This window comes from Jatropha curcas, chromosome 1 (genome assembly GCF_041381405.1).
Source record: "Jatropha curcas cultivar XTBG-Jc1 chromosome 1, XTBG_Jcur_1.0, whole genome shotgun sequence".
Classification (NCBI taxonomy): domain Eukaryota; kingdom Viridiplantae; phylum Streptophyta; class Magnoliopsida; order Malpighiales; family Euphorbiaceae; genus Jatropha; species Jatropha curcas.
This window is the reverse complement of record NC_143151.1, coordinates 2,692,443-2,715,206: the sequence shown is the minus strand read 5'-3', so window position 1 is coordinate 2,715,206 and position 22,764 is coordinate 2,692,443. Positions and strand designations below refer to the sequence as shown.

General features: G+C 32.7%; 2 protein-coding genes across 2 annotated transcripts; one reads left to right on the top strand and one right to left on the bottom strand.

The window, feature by feature from the left end:
- Positions 1–1,566: 1,566 nt before the first annotated feature.
- Positions 1,567–3,479, top strand: LOC105628246 (Dof-type zinc finger DNA-binding family protein). The gene is made up of 2 exons (XM_012209628.4): positions 1,567–1,936; positions 2,130–3,479. Exons 1-2 carry the CDS (start codon positions 1,886–1,888, stop codon positions 3,024–3,026), a joined length of 948 nt encoding a protein of 315 aa, XP_012065018.1. The 5' UTR covers positions 1,567–1,885; the 3' UTR covers positions 3,027–3,479.
- Positions 3,480–8,753: 5,274 nt separating this feature from the next.
- Positions 8,754–14,058, bottom strand: LOC105628247 (U-box domain-containing protein 13). Its single transcript, XM_012209629.4, has 4 exons — positions 13,539–14,058; positions 11,479–11,595; positions 10,589–11,044; positions 8,754–10,282 (listed from the first exon to the last, which is right to left on the bottom strand). The coding sequence occupies exons 1-4, from the start codon at positions 13,806–13,808 to the stop codon at positions 9,134–9,136; spliced, it is 1,992 nt and encodes a 663-aa protein (XP_012065019.1). The 5' UTR covers positions 13,809–14,058; the 3' UTR covers positions 8,754–9,133.
- Between the last annotated feature and the right edge of the window lie 8,706 nt (positions 14,059–22,764).

Here is a 22,764-nt window from a genome sequence, read left to right as displayed (position 1 = left end):
CTTATATATATTGGGCTTAAATCACTATCATAAGTTGGAAAGTGCTGGATTATTGAGCACTTAGATAGAACAATACAAAACATCGAACAGTGATCTACATTTCTCACTTCATTTCCTTTCTTTATCATCAACTTTATTAATTGATTATTGATAGAACATATTGTAATTAAGGTATATTTCCAAAATATCACAATATTTTTTTATATCACCATTTAGTATCTCCCTAATAAGGAAAGCTTTCTTTCTATCTTTTGTATTTTCCTTGAGAGTCGGGAAAGATTTACACCTAGCTAACATCCATCTTTTTTTCTTCTTTTTTTTTTTTTTCTCAAAAAAAAAATCTACTTTTTTTTGTTTTAACTGTTCGGTGTTCGAGCCCACTAGCCCGACTAATCCGGATTGGCACTAGGCAGACCCATAGAGGGGTATAATGCTCCCTCCCGAATTTCTAAAGTGACTCCATATCTAGGGCTCGAGCTCCCTCTCGAGTATTAATGGAACTTCATACTTAGGTTCGAACTTGAGACTTTTGATTAAGGGAGAAAGGATCCTGCCATCACATCTCACCCCTAAAAAAAAAAAGTGAAAAATTAATCAATCTTTTAAAAAAAATCATATATATAATAATTTTTTGGTCTATTATTACAAGCAAGACACAAATGAACTTATTTATATAAATAATTAACCAATTATTTATTCTACAATCAATCACTAATATGTATATGCCCTTTAATTATATGGTCTATTCTTGCAAAAATTTGATATCAACAACAAGAATTATAACACTTGATATACATAAATCTCTATACGTACCAAGAAAAAAAGAAGTCTTTATAACATTAACAAAAACATTAATTTTTATAGTATTAGTTTCTTATTATTACTTTTAATATTAAACTAAAGTGATAATAAATTAAATATACTTGCTGCAGTGAAATAAGTCAAGACACAAGTGCCAAAAGTTTTACAAGAAAAATTATTTTATTTGTGAGACAAAAGTTTTATTTTCTTTTTGGTATTATCTAAATCGAAATGAGCTATGTATATATATGTAATTTAAAGAGAGGGAGACAATTTCGAACTAATCTCCAACAATTCAAGGCGAAAAAGTTCCAATTAACTTCCTCTGCTTGAAGGAAAAACAGAATAGATTCCACTTACAAAGTCTATAGCATTATTTGGAGATCTCTAGCCTCCAACAAGACTTCATTAGATAAGTCATTCGCCACCGAATTAGCCCCTATGATATACTTTTTGATTCTTCATCACTCATGAATTCTTAAAAATGTTTTTATAATAAGTTTTAATTTTCTAAGTTTTCAAACTTTATTTAGAATTTGAACTTGAAATTTAGTAACATAAATTTTTAACATAGGTTGAGAAATATAGTTACTTAACATGAAGCTCCGTAATTATATAAAATGTTAATTACGTGGGGGAGATCCCACCACAAGAATGGACAGATAGTGATAATTAGCTTTTCTTTAAAAAAAAAAAAACAAATCATGTTCATCTCTCTCTTCCATGCATATGAGCCACAACCCTCGCCTTTTTCTTGAGCACTAAAACGCAGAGTAGAGTAGTCCACAGCATCAACAAAGCTTATAGATGAAGAAAGTTCCGTCCACTCAAAACCCTAAAATATAAAACAACAAAAAGAGATTAGAATGAGAGAATAAAAGAGAGAAAAATAAGCAAAAGCCTCCCTCTTATCTTTCCTTCACCTTCCCCTTTAATTCTCTTTTCTTTTCTTTTCTTTTCTTTTCTTTCTTTGCTTTCTTGGCTCTGGTATTCTCTTATTGTGATTCTCCACCATATTTTCTTTCCTAAAGACCCATCAAACTTTATAAAAAGAAAAAAAAAAAAAAAGATCAAAAAAATAACTATGGTTTTCTCTTCAGTTCCAGTCTATTTAGATCCTCCTAACTGGCAACAGGTAAGGTTAAGTTTCTTTGAATTTTCGTTCTTTTCCTGAAAAGAAGAAAAGAAAAAAAAAAGAAAAGAAAAGAAGAAGCATATCGATAAAGATAATTATTCCTATTCCTTTTGTAATCTTTTTCTTGAATATACCAAATTTAATTTTACTCTATCATACTTACAATTTCTTGATTTTTTTTTTTCTCTTACAGAACCCAAATCAGCAAGGAGGAGCTACAAATGAAAATCCTCACCTTCCACCTCTTCCACCACCACCTCCTCCTCATGTCAGCGGTGGCGGTAGCGTTACTGGTTCAATTCGACCGGGTTCAATGGCTGATCGAGCCCGATTAGCCAAAATACCACAACCAGAGACAGCCCTAAAGTGTCCAAGATGTGAATCTTCAAATACCAAGTTTTGCTATTTCAATAATTATAGTTTATCTCAACCTCGCCACTTCTGCAAAACATGCCGGAGATACTGGACCAGAGGCGGCGCCCTTAGAAATGTCCCGGTTGGTGGTGGTTGCAGGAGAAACAAGAAAAGCAAAAGCCAAAATAACTCAAAATCCCCAGTTTCTAGCAGCGAAAGACAAATGGGTACAAATTCAAACTCAACGAATTCAGTTCCATCGGATATGATCACTCAATTAACTCCACAACCTAACCAATTACCTTTCATGGCCTCCTTACATAACCTTACTGCACAATTTGGTGTTGGAAATATTGGGCTAAACTTTACTGGTGTCAACGGACAAACTGATATGGGATTTCATATAGCAAGCAATAATTCAGGTATGAATAGTGCCATTTTATCAGGTGGAGTGCAACAATTTCCTTTCTTTGAGCCACCAACGAACGGATTATACCCATTTCAAAGTGAAAGTGTTCATGAACAAACATCGGGAGGGGAGAGCCAGCTCGGAGCAATGAATAGTTCAAGTTCTAGGGTTTCTCAGTTTGCTCCAGTTAAAACGGAAGATAATAATCAAGGATTAAATTTGTCGAAGCCATTTTTGGGTATTTCAGAAAGTAATCAATTTTGGAGTGGAAATACATGGACAGATTTATCAGGTCTCAACTCTTCTTCCAGTAGCCATCTCTTATAATATTTGAAATGTGAAGCCGCTCCATGCTTACTTACATAAGTTACCACTAAATACTACATATATAGCACTAGCTAGTGACAATTGACACAGAATTAAGTTGCACGCAAGTTCTTCTATTCAACCAAGCTACTTAACTTATGGCAAGTTTCAACTTGAGGCTTGAGGTCAATGAGAGAAAATCTGCATCTTGATCATTGTCGGATCGATTTGGAAGAATCAAGAAATGGTACTAGAATGTTTTTATTTTAAATTTTGCTATTTCTTTTTCTTTTTTCTTTTTTTTGTTTGTTTCAGTTGTGTGTTTTTAGTATTTATTTTATGGGCTTGTTCAAGTTTGTGTGTGTGTGTGTAAGAAAGAGAGAAGAAGCGAGGAGAATGGTGTTTGTTGTTTCTGACATGATTATATCACAATGAGCTAGTCTCATTATATATAACTTATATTAATTTGTCAAATTGTCTTCATGCGTTATTTTCATTATCGTCATTAGTCTATTGATGGAATCATCCAAATTAGGGTAAGATCTTCTACAAAGAAAAAGAAACACTTGGATGGGAAATGATTTCACATTAAAAAATAACGAAGTAACACAATTATGACTTATAATTCAAGTCAGTTGGTTTTTACATTGGATAATAACAAAGAGTTCAATTTAGGGCTAAATCTTGAATTTTTAGCTTCTGGGTATGGATAAGTACATATATATATAGAGAGAGAGAGTTGTTGTAGAAGCTTGACTGAACTTGACTATCCCTGTTTACTTTAAGTATGTTTATGTATTTCGCTCTGATATTTCTCTTTCTGATTTCAGTAAGTAGATCACTTAGAAAAAAGTTGTACTAATATTTTTTTTTTCACTAAAAAAGAATGGAAATATATCGATCAAGTTCAGCGCTCTGTACTGTGTTCTAAAGAACTAAACTGATAAATGATGTATCACCTTATCTGTAGACCAGTTAGGGATACTGATACATCGCCAGTTTCCCATATTTTCCAAACCTCTATATATGTCGCAAAACTAGAATTTACTCAAAGCTTCTTCTTGTCTCACGTTTATAGTATATGAGAGCTACATATATAGGTTCTGTACTTATATAGTTTGCAGAGAGAACTGTTATTATGTAAATATATATATCTTGAAAATCCATGCATCTAAGTCTGTGTAGATGGAGAGAGAGAGAGAGAGAGAGAGAGAGAGAGAGAGAGAAGGTAGCTATCGTAATGATTTTGTAATTATAAGGAAGGAACGTACTTATTATTTGTTGTTTTGTTTGTTTTATTTGCTTTGTTTGCTTTGTTTGGTGAGTGGGAAAGAGCAACAGAGAGTTGAAGTGAAGGGAAAGACAAAGAATCCAAAGAAAACGCCAAGAATCCCACTAAAAACCATGCAATGGAATTCCATTTTCAACCAAACCTTAAGTGACAAGTGTTCTAGAATTTCTTTACCACAAACTATCACTGTTTCAAATTCTATTTTTTATGTATATATATATATATATATATATATATTGGTCAAAAGAAGTGGACACCTTTTGACAGACCTTTTGTCCATATCAAAACGTTCACTGCAATTCAGCTAACATTAACACTTTTCCTCCACTGTTCTAGTTAGCCAACTAATCGGTTTTCTATTGATATTTAGTGAATGATAATCTTTTTTTTTTTTTTTTTTTTGAAGAATTCTCAATGTTTATCGACGTTCAACGTTCACAATTACCTTAATTGGAGTTTTAATACATAATTTACCTCTGAACTTATCTATTTTAATCTTGTGGTACTGTTAATTTTTATTTGACTTCTAAAATACTTCAAGTTATAAAATTGCACTTATTTGAATTTAATTTTTGAATCAAACTGCTAAAAAGAGTTTTTTTTTTTTTTTTTTTTTTTTTTTTTTTTTAATGACAAAATCCCCTAGTTCATAGATGACTTATCTTTAATAGACTGGAGAGGCAAATAAAACTTAACCATAACTTCTTATGAGTAAATTCAAAAAATAGTATTAATAATATAAACGTAATGTTTGTCTCGAGCATAATACAAGGCATTTACGGTGTATTTTCTATGTTAAAACAAAATAAATATCCAACTTTTGCCTAAATAAATAATATGAACCGAAGTGAAATAGAGAGATAATATTTAATTCAGAAAAAAAAAGAACCAAGGTTTGAAATAAACAAAATTTCCAGTCTTATACTTTATTTTATGTAACAAGCAGTGTATATATATATATATATATATATATTTTTTCAAGTACTGGGATGTGTGTGGTCTCATATGTAAAAAAAAAAAAAGAAAGGGCAAAGGCTGGGATTTTGCCTTTGCACGGAGCAAGGCTGGCTTGTAAGAACGAATAAAGCGATAAAAACCAGAATAGACACAACCCGCAAAGCTTCTGCTCATGGGACGTAGTTTTTGGAAAGTGAAATTCAACCGTTAGTTCTGATGCTAAAAATAAGTTCATATATATATAAATGGCTCTGCCTCTGTTTTGTAGAATTTGACCTAATATACTAATTGGTACTTAACTATAATCATCCATTGATTTTTTTTTTTTTAGGGTTTTTGAGAGTATGAATTTGAATCCAACAAATAATTCTATTTCTAGATGCAAAATAGAAGTTTGAAATCTAAAATCATTATTCTTGAGAATGATTTATTTAAATACCATATCGGTCTGCCCGTGAAACAATTGCAAATAAACTAAAAACATTTAAATTCATAAAAAAAACTAAATACGGTATTTTCAGAATCTAAAAACTAAATAATAGCTTATTATGGAATTAATTGTAAAATTTAAAAAGCAAATAATAATTTACCCAAAAAGAAAAGAAGAAGAAGAAGAGTAAATAGTTTTTGTTGGGGCGCGTTGTTGATGATCATAATTCAGAATACGAACAAGTAAAGACCAATCAAAAGCAGGCTCAAAAATCCACAAAAACCTCTCTCTCTCTCTGTGTCTCTCTGAGTTCATGTTTATAATGACCACGTTGATTGACGTTATAATGGTTCGGCTCTCTCTTCTGTTAGTTCTGCCTCCGCTTTTTCACCCTATCAATCTTCCTTTTCTCCTTTTTATCGACTCTGTCTATGCATATGATGTCATGCACCTTTGTTTGAGGTGTTTCCGAATCCTATGTCATCACTCCTTACAAAAGATAAGGGTTTCATTCCAATCGAATAATTATATAATTATGAGAAATAATTATACTGTTAAGTGGTTTCGTTCAAAATGTAATCTCTTTGTCTTTAATTAAACATTTTTTTAAATGGAAAGATTTCGCTTTTTTTTAATAAAATGGCTTAAATAAATATATCCTTTAAATTAAAAAAAAAAAACCTAATTAATATTAACATATGCAATTTGCATTTTCCCTTTCTTTTTCTTTTTGTGGCTTTCTTCCTTCTTCATGGGGAAATGTGGCGTGGGACCTTCGATTATCCAGACAAAGAAATGCAGACGTAATTGCTTTTTTCCCCCAATCTTTTATTAACTTTAACACATAACTTATCTGGTTCGTTCTTTCTTTTAAGATTTAATTGTTTTCTTCTTTTTCTTTTGTTTTGTTTGGTTAGATGAAGAGAACCCTCATAAGTGAAGTCAATCCATTAGTGATGTCAAACACTATCCTTACTCTATTTGTTGATTCATATGAACTTGCAGATAATGATTGGAAAAAATGAATTCTTATACTCTTTCTAATTTTCTATATAATTTTCATAAATTAATTTGAACAAACATTTGGTTTCGCACTTATGAGAAAACAACGTGGTTATAAAAACGGGAATCATGTTAACTAAAAAAGACATATGATTGGTTGGAATGGATAATTGGCATTCTCTCTCTTAATTAAAAATTTTAAATTCGATTGGGGTATATGAAAGTCGTCACGCTGGAAGAGTCGCTTTCTATATAGACTATACAGTACTTGAATCCAACATAGTCGGAATTAAATAAATTTTTGGATAGCGATAGTTATAGACAAAAAAAAGTCATCTATAAATCCTTTAACGCTTTGATATTTAACTATATATATATTTAAGATTTTTCACCAATATTTCCATACTCTTTTTAAAATAATTTCATATATAATTATTAATGACAATATAATGGCAAAACAAAGTCAGAATATTTTTCTTTTTAAGTTAGCCCCAATCAACCCACTCGGGTTGCTAACGGGTAAGAATAAGAGGGTTGCCTTTAATTTTTTTTTATTTCAATTATGCGGTATTCGAACCTCATTAGTCCAATTAATTCAGATTCGCGTCGGATAAGTCTATAAAGAGGATAAATCGCTCTCTCTCAAATATTTAAACGAATTATATATTCAGAGTTTGAATTTGAGATTTTGATTAAAGAAAAAAAAAAATCTTTGTCATCCCATCTCAACCTTTAGGAATAGAGGCTTGCCTTTAATTAACATTTTATTTCTTGATATGAGAAATTAATATTTGAGATCTAGAAAATTCTACCTCTTCAAAATAAAAATATTCTACTCAACTGAATTCAAATATCCAGTGAACATGTGGCATAATAAGCACTTAGAGTCTAGAATCTTTTTTTTTTTTTTTTAAAGTTTATTATTATTATTTTTCTTTGCCTTATTCGAATTCACTGTTGACTTGGCCGTAGGAGAGAGGAGATTGTCCAGGGGAGGGACCATGCTAAAAGCAAGTGGCACGTGTTACAAAAGTATCCCAAAATACTAGATATATCATATAGGGAGATTAGAAGCTTGTTTGGTTAGGAGGATGGACTAATTAGGAAGTGTATAAAGAATTTTATTTATCTAATATATAAAATTGCCCTTGAATTTTAAGGTTTTAACCCTGTGAGTATGACACTCTAAAATTTTTAAGAGACCTATTGTAAATTTTTAAGAACAATCTTATTTATGGGGATTGATATAACTTATGAGTACAATTTTTAGTAACAATTTTAATGAACTATCATGCCTTAAATGTATTTATTTATAATGAATATTACAACTTCAATAGTACAATTTGGATCTTTTGATAAGTCTAGGTATCACATGGATCTTTAAAGTTTTATTTTTTTAATTTGAAAGAAATTTATTTATTGATTTAAATTGTATTTTCCTAGAACTATGAAAAAATACTCCATTTTAAATAAAGTTATCAGCCGTAGACTAAAGATGGAGAAGGCTGAATATATAAATTCACTCTTAAACTTTATTACTTTAACTTTAATTTTTACTTTGATTTATCAAACACTTAAACTTCTAAAATTCTACATATTAAATACTCTAACCTAATACTTCAATTTATAAAATTATATCAATTAAACACCTATTAAATAGTCGAAAAATAGAAACTTATTGTTACAATATTATGTTAATTATATATCAAATCATTACTTGACATATAAAAGTCAAAAATTGTAAATAGTAAATACTATTATTGTTAGTATAAAAATAAATCCAAATCAAAATTTACAAGTTTAAATGTATCATCCATAAAATTCAAGATATTATAAGATTGAAGACCTAAATTTTAGGTGGACATGTTACTGGACCAGGCTTGAACATATTATCTCTAAGCCTAGACCGTTTCCACATTTCGGGCCCAACCCTTTTAAATTATCCGATCTGGCCATCCTCGGGTCGGATGGTACTGAGATTTGCTACGTCTCTAAACAAATTGTTATACAGACAAATGACAGAAAATGTTATAAGAGTTCATTTAGACCAAACATTCTGTAAAACAAATTAGTAGCAAAACATATAGTTTCATTTCTAATTTCTTCATTTCCATCACATCATTTCATTTGGAATACAGGAAACATCTCTTCAATTAAAACTGAGGATGATTACATGTTGTAAATGGTATACAATTCAAATACACGTCAGATGCGTCCCAAGTTTCTTTTTTCTTTTCTTTCTTTTTTTTTTTTTTCCCTCTTCCTCTTTCGCCATTGATTGATCTCTGCATAACCTTCTTTCAATTTTAGTCCTCATCCAACACAAACAAAATGAATAACTTACTAACTGGACAGGTGATCTTCCACCTTCCCCTCCAAACCAAGGCTGCCTCTCCGATAAAGAAACAAGAAAAAAAAACCAATCAAGTAAATGGTAGACAAAAAATGTCAGCTATCAGCAGAATTTGCAGTGGCGGATGGTAATGGCTGTTGAGCTTGAGATTGAGACTCAATTTGTGCCTGACCCTGCTTTTGTTGCTCAACATACCGGCTCATACGTTCCAGTAACTGTTGAGCCTTTCTCTTTCCCCTGTCCGTCCCATTTTGGGCCAAATCTATTAGGGACCCCATTACTCCAAGCTCCTGTGCTTCAGCCAAATGTTTTTGGTCTCCAGAACAAAGATGCACCAAAACTGCAGCTGCATTCTCCCGGTTTCTTGGAGATCCATTCCCAATAACTTCCACCAAAACTGGGACTGCTTCTGCAGCTCCAATAGCTGCCTTCCCTTCAGGATGGCTGGCCAATATTGCTAAAATTGCGAGTGCTTCATCCACCATTCCACCTCCAGGTTCAGTTAGCAGACGCATTAGTGTGGGTACAACTCCAGCCCTCACTGCCTTCCCTTTGTTGCCTTGATAAATGCACAAATTGAAAAGTGCAGTCGCAGCGTCTTTTTTCCCCCTTTGTGTTCCCTCACTTAGAAGAGTCACAAGTGGTGGGATAGCCCCTGAAGAACCTATTGTAACTTTGTTTTCATCCACAACAGACAAACTAAAGAGGGTGGCTGCAGCATTTTCCCGAGCTTCCATGCTACCCTTCTTGAGTACATGCACTATACCAGGAACTGCCCCAGCTGATATGATGCTTCCTTTGTTATCTTCACATATGGAAAGGTTAAGAAGTGCTGTAACTGCATGTTCTTGTGTACGGGAATCAGGCGTGGAGAGGAGGCTTACAAGGAGAGGGATTGCACCAGCTTCAGCAATAGCCACACGATTATCTGCATTACGCTTGGCAAGGAGGCGAATTTCACCTGCAGCAGCTCGCTGGTCTTCAGGGCTACCAGATGTGAGTTTGTGAAGGAGAATCTCAATTTTTGTACGCTCAGCAGGTGAGTAGGCAGATGTGGTTTTGTTTGATCGAGAACTGCTGGGTCGTTTTGGTGGTTCAATTCCATTTGCTTCACACCATTGGGCTATAAGGCTGCGGAGTACATAGTTTGGTGTGAGTGCCGTACTGGTAAGGGTCTGTTGTGTCTTTGGACATGTGCCATGTCCTGCTTCCAGCCACTTCTCAATGCAGGAACGCTCATAAGTCTACAGCAAAGACAAAGGGAACCAGTTAAAAAACTGTGTAGAAGGACAGAGTAAGTCTCAAGTCTGTGCTCAGACAAGGAGTATTTCTAGCAAGACTTGTAGCAAGATTTGGATCAAGTTCAAACTAAATCCCTCGGGTGTTTATAACCACCCAGCATGGGAACTTTCATCTTAAAGAATCTAAAGATAGGTCTCAGATGACAAGAATCATATTCACAACATTTCATGTTTATATTCTAATCAACAAGCAGATTGGCAAAACTATTTTCTTGGTATTTTAGGACAAGAAATACAACATGCATATACCTGCCCTGTTGAAACAATAACAGGATCTTTCATCAATTCCAAGGATATTGGACAGCGGAAGTCATCTGGTATAACTGGGGTTTTGTGATTCCCATTCATGGAAGCTTGTCCACTGCCACTTGGGGGAAGATTCTTTTCTCTTGAAGGAGCATCCATGTTGGGGTTTTCTGTTTGCACAAAATCTTTAATTTTCTTCAACAACATCGACATTTTCTCAATGTTCTCTTCAGGATCACCACCAGTGGCAGCAACCATTTCATGCAGAGCCAATGACTCTTGTGTAAGGTCTGCTATCCCCATCAACTGTAACTTCTCAGAAGATCTTTTAAGGACAGCTGGATCTGTTGCTGCATCTTTGCTCTCGTTGTAAAGGGATAAGAGATCTTCATACAGTTCAACATCAGGAGCATCAACCCTTCCTTTTGCTCTTCTGAACTGTGCAAGGACAAGCTCAACCTGAACAAAATTATGAAAATGCAACGTGTGAAAACAATAGAATAGGAGCTGTTTAGGGGCCATTTAGAGTTTTTTTTAAACACTGACGTATCCTTTTGAAAATTTTTTATGATTATTATTGCTATTTGTCCTTTTTATTTATCTTTTGAGCAAGGGATAAAAGATGTGACAAAAGTTGTTTTAAAGTATCACAAGTTCTAGACTTTATGAGTGTAGATTATCTTAACATTAAACAAAGAGAGAGATTCTGGTGCCAAATAAAGCTTATACTGGAATATTATATGATAATTATGATGCCCAAGTGAGCATCTTGGCATCATCAACCACAAATAGGTTAATTGGTAAAACAAGATAGGAGAAAATGGTAGCTAGATAGAGTCATAGTTATATCTGTATAACATGAGAACAGCAGTAATTGTTTGTTGATCTTCTACCTGTTCCTTAACTTCATCTGATATGTCAAGATTTTCATAGGAAATTCCACTTAGGGCTTGTTCCAATTGAGCTGTCACCTGATGATATTTATTCATAATTTGTTCCCTCTCCAAGACCTACAAGCAGAATGAAAATGCGAAATTTCAAATAGAAAAAACAAAATAAAAATTAGATACGACACTCATAAGGTCAGATGATAAGCAGTATTTAGACATACTTCACAAAGCAAACAGCAGCTCTTTCCAGATTAGCACCTATATTACTTCAAAACCAGGAAAAAATCGTAAAAACTTAACATAAAATCAGAGTCAATTATGGCAAGGTAGAGAAAGCGACCCAATGCTCAGATGCATTTTCATTTTTAACAAAGATGGGGAAGCTAGGACCCTAGGGTCAGGGAGGGCACTCGTGTATAGTATATTTTAAGGGGGTTCACAAATTATAAATCTAACAATTTAAGGGATTCACTTTATAGATATATTATTGGTTGTCTGGAAAAAAATTTCAAGTTAGTGCACCCCCTCAACTGTACGTCGCTCCGCCACTGGCTATAGCCTGAGCAGATGTCTGTTAAAAAGCCTTGGAAAAAGTTTCTGCTGAATATTTAGCAGTCTTCAGTGTGTTCAGAGTGAGAAAGAATGCCTAACTGAATACCATTACAAAAACTCATGGAAAACTCTTACGAATATTTGTAGTTCTTATTGTTAAGACTTATATGATTAAAATTTTGATGGGAATTTGTCGAGATAGTATAAATAGATGAATGAATATGGAGGGGAGAGAGAAGGGGAGGGGGTGGAAAACTGAACTCGGAACCAATAACTTTCCCCCTACTTCCATATGATCTTAAGGTCCTAGATCCCAGAAACTATCATCCCTTAATAAAAGACATAAAACAAGATAAGCCTAAATTATTGCATAGGTAATCAAACAACATGTAACAAGAATACTTCAGACACAGCATGGATCTCTGAGAAGTATTAAAGTAACACCAGAAATAGAGGGAAGGAACATTATATTTAGCTAAATGATCAAGAACTCAGAGCCCACCATCAAAATTCCTTTAATGAATCTCATAGCAGAAACTGATCCGCAGAATAAAGTTTCATCAATCAGAAAAGGAGGACGGAATCTACCCATGATTGCATGAAACAGTGTGCCAACTTCTAATAACCGAAGATCAAACAACATTAAATTTGACATCATTTTTCTTTTTTAGCTGGATACAGAATGACAAACATGCATTTTGGAAAATAGGTAATGTATCAAAACATGTCCTTCCACCTTCCCATAATATTATGATAAATCAAGTTAATACCCATCAAGCCATAGGTATGGCCACAGAATCAGGGACGGATTGTATAAAACATAACAAGAGACAAGGTCATACCCGAATAATAAATCTTGATACAATTAGTATAGGCAAGACAAATGGAGACAAAAGAAGATCATTAATAAAGAAATATTAAGAGAAGAATCAAATACCAAGATCCACAAATGAAATGGATGCTCATAAAACACATAACAAACATTCTATCGATATCAGAGTCAAAGAAATCAACAGAAATCGCGTTAAAGCATGTAACTGACTGATTCTAGTTCATCACACTTCCTGAAATCTACTATATGATTATGACAGAAGCTAAAAGGGGAGCAAAATTGACAAATTCAGCAGCAACATCTTGTTCCTACACAGCTGATCAATTTCAGCATAAAAACCGAAATTAGAAGCAAATCGGCTTCAAACTTTTCAACGAATTGCTACTCCATTTTGATAATTAAAAATGTAATTGTAAAAAAATGGAGTCTGGTATTCCTCCTCATTATTTTGCTTAAGCACAAAATTATATAACCGAATCAAGTCGACTCTTTTAACGTACCCAAAAATCCAAAAGGAATAAGAACATAATACACAATAAAATATTCATATTTTCACAGAAATGCTACTGCCAATAATAGTTTTTGGTCGCTACCACTTTCCTTTACTTTCTCAGCAGCCAAACAGATCCAAATCCAAACAGAAGCACTAAAAATCTAAAGAAAGAAAACACATACACACCAGGTAGATCTTGCTGCCTTCGCTACCAAATCTAAGCAACTCCTTAGCTAAATCCAAAGCTTCTTTCAACAAAACTAAAGCTTTCATAGACTCATCAGGGATCGGCTCCTTACTTTCTCTAATCTCCTCGAACATTGGCGTTAAAAGCTTCAATCTCCTAGCCAAATTGCAATACTGTTTCTTGACCGTACACCTATAATCAGAGATCGAAGCTATATCGTGCACTGTGTCAATCAAACTCTGCACTATCGCTCCTTTCTCGTCCTCCATTTCGCCGGAAAACCGAAACCAGATCTCTCTCTCCTCCTAACTGCACGCACCGTATTGTGAAGTATTAGAGACAGTACGCTTAGTTCGTTTGTGGAAAAAGTTTAGTGAAATGGCTGGCCAATGGCCATGGCTCTCTCAAGTCTCCACGAGTGACTTTTAGACAGAGAAAGCTGCAGAGGGACTTGCACAGACGAGAGAGAGAGAGGAGGAGGAGGAGGAGAGAGAGTTTTAGTGGCGCGGCTCGAGTAAGCTAAACTGGAGTTGGGTAAGGAATTAACTCATAGGTTAGTTATTTTACATGTGAATGCATTTGGTTTGGTTAAGTGTAAGGGAATGGATTGGCTTATGTGGCGCGCCGAGCTGTAGGGTACACTTGTGTTTTTTACTGTACAACGTCAGGGTTCGTTTGGTCGGTTAAACTAGTACCGGTGTGTGCGAGTACAATGACTCGGACAACGATTTATTAGTAAAGAATCTGTTTTTCAGGCCAGTAAATATGCTATTTGCCTCGTAATTTCGAGTAATTATTCAATTCATGCAAAAATGTTGACCTTTTTGCCAAAAAAAAAAAAGTATCTCCACGTCATTTTTTTTATATAAAATTAATTTGATTTCGATGTGTATGACATTGTCTGCCATAAATATTTTTTTGCATGTAGCCGCTTAAGTAAGTTTACTCGGTCCATTTTGTTAAATTTGTTCATTTTTTTTACTTTTTAAAGAATTAAGAAATTGATTGAATTATCTTAATTTTAGGAGAAAAATAATAATAATTGACTAATTATACCTTTAGTTAATATTCATTTAATTGAAACAAAGTTTAATGCATATATCTAGACAAGGATAAAATTAAAATAAAATAATTAATATTATTTTAATTTTTTTAAAAATGCTAATAGAATTTTTTAAAAAATCAACAATTGACAAATTTAACAGAACTTATTAATTTTAGGTGATCAACTTAGTTCATGAAAATAATTTAGAAAAAGGAGAAAATGATTTTTTGTTTAATTAAGAAAAACAGTTCCATTGGAGTCTTAGATTAATATTTTTATTAATTTCTAGTATTAAATTTTTTATATTTTTTATAAAATTCATTTAGAAAAATGTGATTGATTTTTTTTTTTTTTTTTTGTGGCGGGGTTACTTTTTTAAATAGAAATTGATTGTTTTTGGGACGGTGTTTAGAAACACTTTTAAACAATACTTCTCCGTTGGAAAGAGATTAAGGAGAGAAAGCATGATTAGTAAAACAAAATTACGAAGACGACAAATTACAAGTGACCTATATTTTTTTAATTTTATTTAATTATTTATAGACTAATGATATTTTTGAAGAAAGGCATAACCAATGATGATGGAAAATAATACCCACCCAAAATGTAAATGAAGAGGGCAACAAAAAAAAATATGTCATACACATAAATGATGGGGAAAAAGAAGAAAAGGAAAAACAGAAAAAGATAATAATAGCCATGCACACGCATCTTATATACATATAGTTGCAACAAAGTGCACTTAAGTGCTTCTACAACGTGTGGGACACACGCATGCAGACCTAACAACATTACGGACTAAATAATCGGGGTAGCCTCCTTTGAATTTACCAAATTGATGAAAATACTCATAGTCGAGAGAACATGAACGTAAGATTTCTCACGTTACATATAAGTGAAAATACAAATCAAACCACATTTAATTGGCAAAATCTAAGTATTATTTAATCAATTAAATAAAATTAAGATCATACGATATATATTAATGAAATTATATATCACTAACCCAAGTTACAATATATAGAGAACTAGACAAGTTGGCATGTCTTTATACATACACTACAAGTAAAGGTTGGCAACGAAAAAACAATAGTAGATAGATATGATAACGCATGGAAGGCAAATGTATAATAAAAATTGATAGGAGATAAGGAATAATTGAAAGCAATGTAACTTTACAGGTAACAAGAGGAAGGCAACAAAAACAAGGTAGCTAGATGGTGGTGCGAGTGCTTTTTTTAAGGTTTTAAGTAATTAAATAAACGTGTATAGTTTAAAAAAATAATTTTGATGTGGGCATAAAGTGTAAGAATCCATGACATCAAAACAAAGTTAATGTAAACAATATGTAAATGTCAGTCAAATAAACCATATTTCATCATTGCACTAAACCTACCTTAAAGCTATTGGTAATCATTCTTCTTTCACGTTATGAGTCCAAAATGCACCAAACCATAATACTAATCATTTTCCTTTTCCTTTTTTAATTTTTATTTCACACGATCTATTAGTTCCAACATTAAGACTTTGTTTGGAAAGGAAATATAAGCAATTTTCTTTTTCATAGTTATTCTTTTATCTTTATATTTAAATATAATAAAAGAAAATAAATAAATTATACTATTTTTTATTTAGAAATTAAATAATTTTATAGAAAAGAGGATATCGTTATTGAAATTGACAATTATACGATCAAGAGAAATTTAAAAATTGACAATTTTTGAAAATTTTAAGGTATTTGAATAAATTTTTAAAAGTAGTGAAATTCTTGATTTCTTTTACGGACTTTCTCTTTAAATTGTAGAGATTTCTAAAATGTAGGCTATGATGAAAAATAAGTTAAATTTTACTTACTTCATTATTTCCCTTTTCTAAATAAGAGAATTTCTTAAGTATTTTTTATAATTATTTTCTTTAAAAAAAATACTTTATTCCAATCAAAGATTAAAATATTTAATTAATAAAATGAGCAAGAGAACATAATTTATATAATCAAACACAGCCATGGCCATATTACGGTTCCGGGAACCGGAACCGTCGGTTCGAACCGGCCCGGAACCGTAACCGGAACCGGTGAGAACCAGAACCGGGACGAACCGGAACCGGAACTGAAAAAATCCGGTTCGGTTCCGGTTCCAGCAAATGAGGAACCAGAACCGGTGGTTCCAGAGAATCGGTCGGAACCGCCGGTTCGAATTGGTTCGAACCGGCGGTTCTAGCCGTTGTAACTGTCAGATTTTTGCAATTTTTTTTTAAATTTGTTGTGAAATGTCTTAATTACCCCTCCCAACAGCCATAAACGGCTATATAACGGCTAGTTTCAAGGGTATTTTTGGAAAAATGAATTTTTAGATTTATTATAAATACCCCATTTTATTTACAAATTCATTACAAAAAAATCTCAACTCTCTCTACTTACTCTCTCTACAATATACTACACTCTCTACTTACTCTCTCTACAATATACTACACTCTACTCTATATTATTCATTTATTCTTCTCTACTCTACAATCTCTCTTATTAAGTAATTATTCTCTCTAATTTTTTTTATTCAATTTTCTAAATTATATTTTATTATCATATAATAGCAAGTGGAGGAAACTCAAATTCGGGTAAGGGCAAGGGAAAAATTGGAGAATCATCTATCCCTACAAACGACATCTATGATATGATTCCCGACCAATTTAATTTTGAGGGTTTTCCAAATGAAAATTTGGATATTCCAACTCAAGAATCCGAATTTAATGAGCAATTTCAAGAAGATGAAGAGCAAGAGCAAGAGCAACGAGCAAAAATTGTTACAAGAGTAAGACAAAGTTCCAACATATTCTCCATTCATTTCACAAAAAAATTCAAAGGTGAGAAAATGTACGATGTAATTTGCAATTATTGTGGAAAATCTTATAAATTTAAACAAGCGGGCGGCTATGGATCATTTTGGAAGCATTTGGAGGCAAAACATCCAACAAAAATAGGAGTTGATCGGTCTCAACAATAAATTTCCGGGTACGCTTCTAACCTTTCTTTATTTAAATATTCTGAAAAAATACAAAAAGAAGAATTAGCAAAAATGATTTCTATGGAACATTTATCTTTTAGTTTTGGTGAAAAAGTAGGTTTTAATAATTATTGTCAAAAAGCTTTAAATCCTTGTGCTAAAAGAGTACCAAGAAATATTGTAAAACGAACTATTATTTCTTTATATAACAAAGGAAAAAAAGAGTTAGAGCTTTTATTTTCTCAATTGAAAATTCGTGTTTCAATTTGTTGTGATGTTTGGAGTGATCATTGGCAAATGCATTCTTATATGGGTATTACATGTCATTGGATTGATGATGATTGGAAAATTCAAAAAAGAATTATTGGTTTTCGTGTTTTTGATGATCAACATACTGCAAATAATATTTATAGAGTAATTGTTTCAATTTTAGATGAATATAAGTTGACAAAAAAAATTTTTTCAATTTCATTTGATAATGCTTCTGCAAATACTAGATCAATTATTGAACTTAAAAAAATTTGTGAACCAAATATTGGTGGTAAATTTTTTCATATAAGATGTGCATGCCATGTTTTAAATTTATGTGTACAAGATGGTTTAAAAATTCTTGATTCTTTTATTTCTCCAATTAAAAAAGTTATTTCATATTTATGGACACATCCCCAAGTGATGAAAAGTTGGGCTAAATTTTGTAAAGAAAATAATAAAAGACCAAAACGTTTTCTAAGGGATGTCCCAACTCGTTGGAATTCAACATATGAATTACTAAACAAGTCTTTTTCTTATAAAGAATTATTATGTTTTTTTGTTACTAATAATATTGAGGATATTAATTTATATCCACAAAATTGGGAGATTTGTGCAAAAATTTTAATGATGCTACCTATAAATTTAGTGGGGTTTATTATCCCACATCTAATTTATTTTTACCTATGTGTATTAATATTGTTACTGCACTCCAAGAATTTCAAAATGATGATTTATTAAAAGATTGTATTTTTTCAATAAAAAAAATGGTTATCTTATTTTAAAAATATACCACCTCTTTATCTTGTTGCTATTGTATTTGATCATAGATGTAGAATGGATGTTTTATGTGATTATTTGACTATTTATTATGATGTATTAAATCTTGATGTAGAAGATAATGTTAATATAAATGTAATAATGCATGAAGTTAAACAAAATATTATGCAATTATATAATGAATTTGTTCAAGTTTCTAGTTCATCTACTTCTACTTCTTCTCAATCTAATATTCCACAATTTCCAACACAAAGGGTAAGTGGTATTGGTGTTGCTCAACAAGTTTTATTACAAAGACAAAAAAGAACAAGGGAATCCAGTTCTATTTCTGAATTTGATAATTATTTAACAACTTCTTTTGAGTTTGGTGATGATTATGCAGATACAGATTTTCCAATTTTAGATTGGTGGAGTCGTCACGCAAATACTTTTCCAATTCTTTCTTTACTTGCAAAACAAATTTTAGCAGCTCCGGTCTCCATTGTTGCGGTTGAACAAGCTTTTAGTTAAGGAGGAAACATACTTGATGAAACACGATCTCGTATGACACCTGATTCACTAGAAGCACAAGCATGCGTGGATGATTGGACCAAAGCCGAACTAAGAGCCCAAGAAAATCCAAAAGAAAATGAAGATTTATTTGATTTATACGATGGGTCCTCAACGGGAACATCAACCGATGATGCAAATAGCGATTAAGGTAAAAGGGGTGAAATTGATATAAGGTAAGTAAGAACTACGTGGGCTTTGATTCCTCTAAACTCCAAGAGGATACGTAGGCAACTTAATTTTTTTTTTAAACAAAAAAAAAATTAAGTTCATGTAACGCCCCTTCCCGGTCCACCCGTTAACCCGAATGAACCGAGCCGAGACGCTACAATCTGGTTGCACTTATATCTTGTCATGCTAATAGCATACTGTATGCAAAATATGAATATAAACACTCCCAATTACACTCTAAACTTCCAACATCTCCAAGAATCATCATAACACAATAACCCTTTATCTATATATCTTTACATAATTATATAAATCCTCAAAAGCATTTAATATCTAGCAATTAATTTCATTCAGAATCTATATCAAGTTTTCATGACCTAATCATATCAACTATAGTAAACTATTTCATCTTCAATCATTTCATAAATATTATTCTTATCATCAACTACTTACACCAAAATAATTACATGTTTCACTTATTTTTACAATCACATAAGCTCTAACAATAAAAGAATTATACATGCCATAACTCTTAATACATGCCATAAATCTTAATTCTACATCTCTCAATCTATTATGACCAAATTAAGCACTTCTGCTTTGATAGGACTCCTCAAGTCTTCAAGTAGCAACCACGATCTTCAACCTGCGCGTGATGAAAATCGACGCGCTGAATATAAAACTCAGTGGTTCTTATACGTCACATACTAAACAAAGTGCGATGGCAACTAACTTCAAATACCAATTTCATAAAGCATTGATACTCATAGAATCAGTAAATTTTAACATGAATGTCTCTTTGTAGCAACGAATAAACTTCTAACTCATAAACATAATTAATCTACTTCTCTCATAACTCCTTTACATGAACCGTATATTACACATTATGATGCTATCATGGTCTTACCTGCTGTTCATTGTGTTGTCTGCATGAAATCAATAAATATGTAAGAATACATAACATTATATTTCCATTTTCTTACTTGCTGTTCATTCTGTTGTATGATTGATGCACTTTAGTCACAGCATATAAGGTATGATTAATAACATTGCATAACTGTATGGCTCATTAAGAATTAAATAAATAAATTTGTAAGCATATGTAACATGATACTTTCATAATCTTACCTGATGTTCTTTATGTTGTATGAACTCTGCAACTTTGATTAAACTCAGTGAATATCACAATGAATGAAGAAACATATAAGCACATACATATGTAGAACTAAACATTTACTTACATATGGAATGTAAGCACACATATCATGATACTTTCATTTTCCCTTAATGATCTTTCTTGCTGTTTAGTATACTGTATGATTATGCAATTTGCAGTCGATATAACTGTATAGCTCCATAAGGTTATAGTGAAACCTAAGTAATAAGATAAACTGTATGAATACTGTAGGCTATAGGCCCCGAACCGGATTCGCCTATGCCACTGTATGATCTAGTGAGATACTGTCCGCTTTGGTGCCCCTAACCGGATTTGCACCGCACGGTTTAATCATATTCACTCAACGGCCTGTAGCCGGAGTTCCAAACTGTATGGGGCGCAGATCTGCTATTCCATGTCGCGACATAGCCTTATCTACATGGTTTCTCCCTAACCTCAATGGAGCTTATTATGTACATGTCAATAATATAACACCATAATACATAAATGGTTGCATAACTTCATAGTTCATCATATTGATTTGATTTCATATCATATGAATGCTTGTATGTTGTTTTAATCCATGTTCTTATGTTGTATTTTTGTTGCAAAATGATTGGATGCATGCATGTTGAGCAAAGGAATATAATTACATAGCAAATGAAAGGCAAAAGAGTGTCACAGCATCAGTCGCGAGCGCGACATTCCAAGTCGCGAGCGCGAGATGCTTCCCGGAGAGAAGTCGCGAGCGCGTCTTCAAACCTCGCGAGCGCGAGAAATGCATTTGAGAGTCAGAGGGTTTTCTGGCTCAAGTCGCGACCGCGTATGTGGAAGTCGCGAGCGCGACTTGCTTTCCAGACCGCGCGAGCGCGCGACGTGATTCTGTGCAATCTGTATTCTTTTGGCCATAACTCTCAATATACAACTCCAAATTGAATGATTCAAAAGCCCACGTAAAGATAACACATAGAGGAACAAATAACTCTTCTATGACAATTCCTAGTTCCATCATTAAATGAGGTCAAAATCAAGATAAAGTTGCTGGTAAAATTTCCAGCAAACTCTGTTTCCACTTCATATATTTATCCCCTGTTTTCACCTCCTTCCCACTTCTTTCATTCAACAATACTCAACAAGAATTCTCATGAACAACACTCCATACAAGTTTTCATGCAAAGAACATGGGAAATAACAAGAGATATCAAACCTTGGTTTCAAAAAGATGGGACTCTGTTTTAGCTTCTCTTTTCTGCAACTTTTGAACTTTCTTCTCCTATACACAAGAATTCTCATAACTCATCTCCAATATAACTCAATGAAATAGGAAATAACATCACACTTCAAGGAATTTTACTTACTTGCAGTTGACTTGATGCTTAACTATGTTGACAATGGAAAGAAAATGGGCGGGACAAGTAAGAAGAGAATGATAAGCATGAAAATAGGAAAGTGAACTGATAAGAACGGGTAGTCTCTAGAAGAAGTGAGTTGGCTGTGTAACATATCTAATTGGTACCTCAAGTGTACAAAGGCTACAACTCAATACCTCAACTTTACACTTTAGTGAAATCAAGTCCTAATCCTTATACTTTGATCTTTTGTTTCCTTCAAGTAGGTCCACTTCTTTTCCTTATTTCAATTTCATCCCATTCTAGCCCACTCTAGAATCTAATGGATCGAACCGGGTTTTGGATCAGCCCGACTCGACTCTAAACAACGACCCGATTCAATAGAAAAACGGGACGTTACAGTTCAAGCCCAATTTTTTTTTTTTTTAAATTATGTTCAAACTTAAAAAAAAAAAATTCAGTTGAAATTTTTTAAAAAAAAATAATTATGTTCAACACTCAACAATTCAAGTCTTTAAAAAAATAAATTTAATTGAAGTATTTTTTAATTTTTTATGTTCAAATAATTTTTTTTTTAACCGGTTTCAAATTTTAAAATTTTTTAGGTGTATTTTTTAATTTTTTTTGTTCAAATAATTTTTTTTTTTAAACCGGCATTCAAAATTTAAAATTTAAAATTATGCGATTCGCCGAAAAACCAATCGGAACCGTCGGTTTTGTAATCGGATCAGAATCGAAACCGAAACTGAAACTGGACGATTCTAAACCAGAACTGGAATGGGATCTTTTCAGTTCGGTTCCGGTTTCAGCTTTTCTGGAACCGGAACCGTGGCCAAGTCTAATCAAACAGAAGGTCAAGGACTATAAAGTTGCCATTAAGTGAGGTAGTCCAACGTTAATGATGTAAGAAAAGCTTAGTCATTTCAT

Excerpts from the sequence above, each read along its gene's own strand:
- LOC105628246 (XM_012209628.4), top strand. The coding sequence starts at position 1,886 with ATGGTTTTCTCTTCAGTTCCAGTCTATTTAGATCCTCCTAACTGGCAA. Across the intron at positions 1,937-2,129 it reads ATCCTCCTAACTGGCAACAG|AACCCAAATCAGCAAGGAGG; the intron begins GTAAGGTTAAGT and ends TTTCTCTTACAG.
- LOC105628247 (XM_012209629.4), bottom strand. The coding sequence starts at position 13,808 with ATGGAGGACGAGAAAGGAGCGATAGTGCAGAGTTTGATTGACACAGTG. Across the intron at positions 11,596-13,538 it reads AAGGCAGCAAGATCTACCTG|GTCTTGGAGAGGGAACAAAT; the intron begins GTGTGTATGTGT and ends TTCTGCTTGTAG. Across the intron at positions 11,045-11,478 it reads CAGATGAAGTTAAGGAACAG|GTTGAGCTTGTCCTTGCACA; the intron begins GTAGAAGATCAA and ends AATTTTGTTCAG.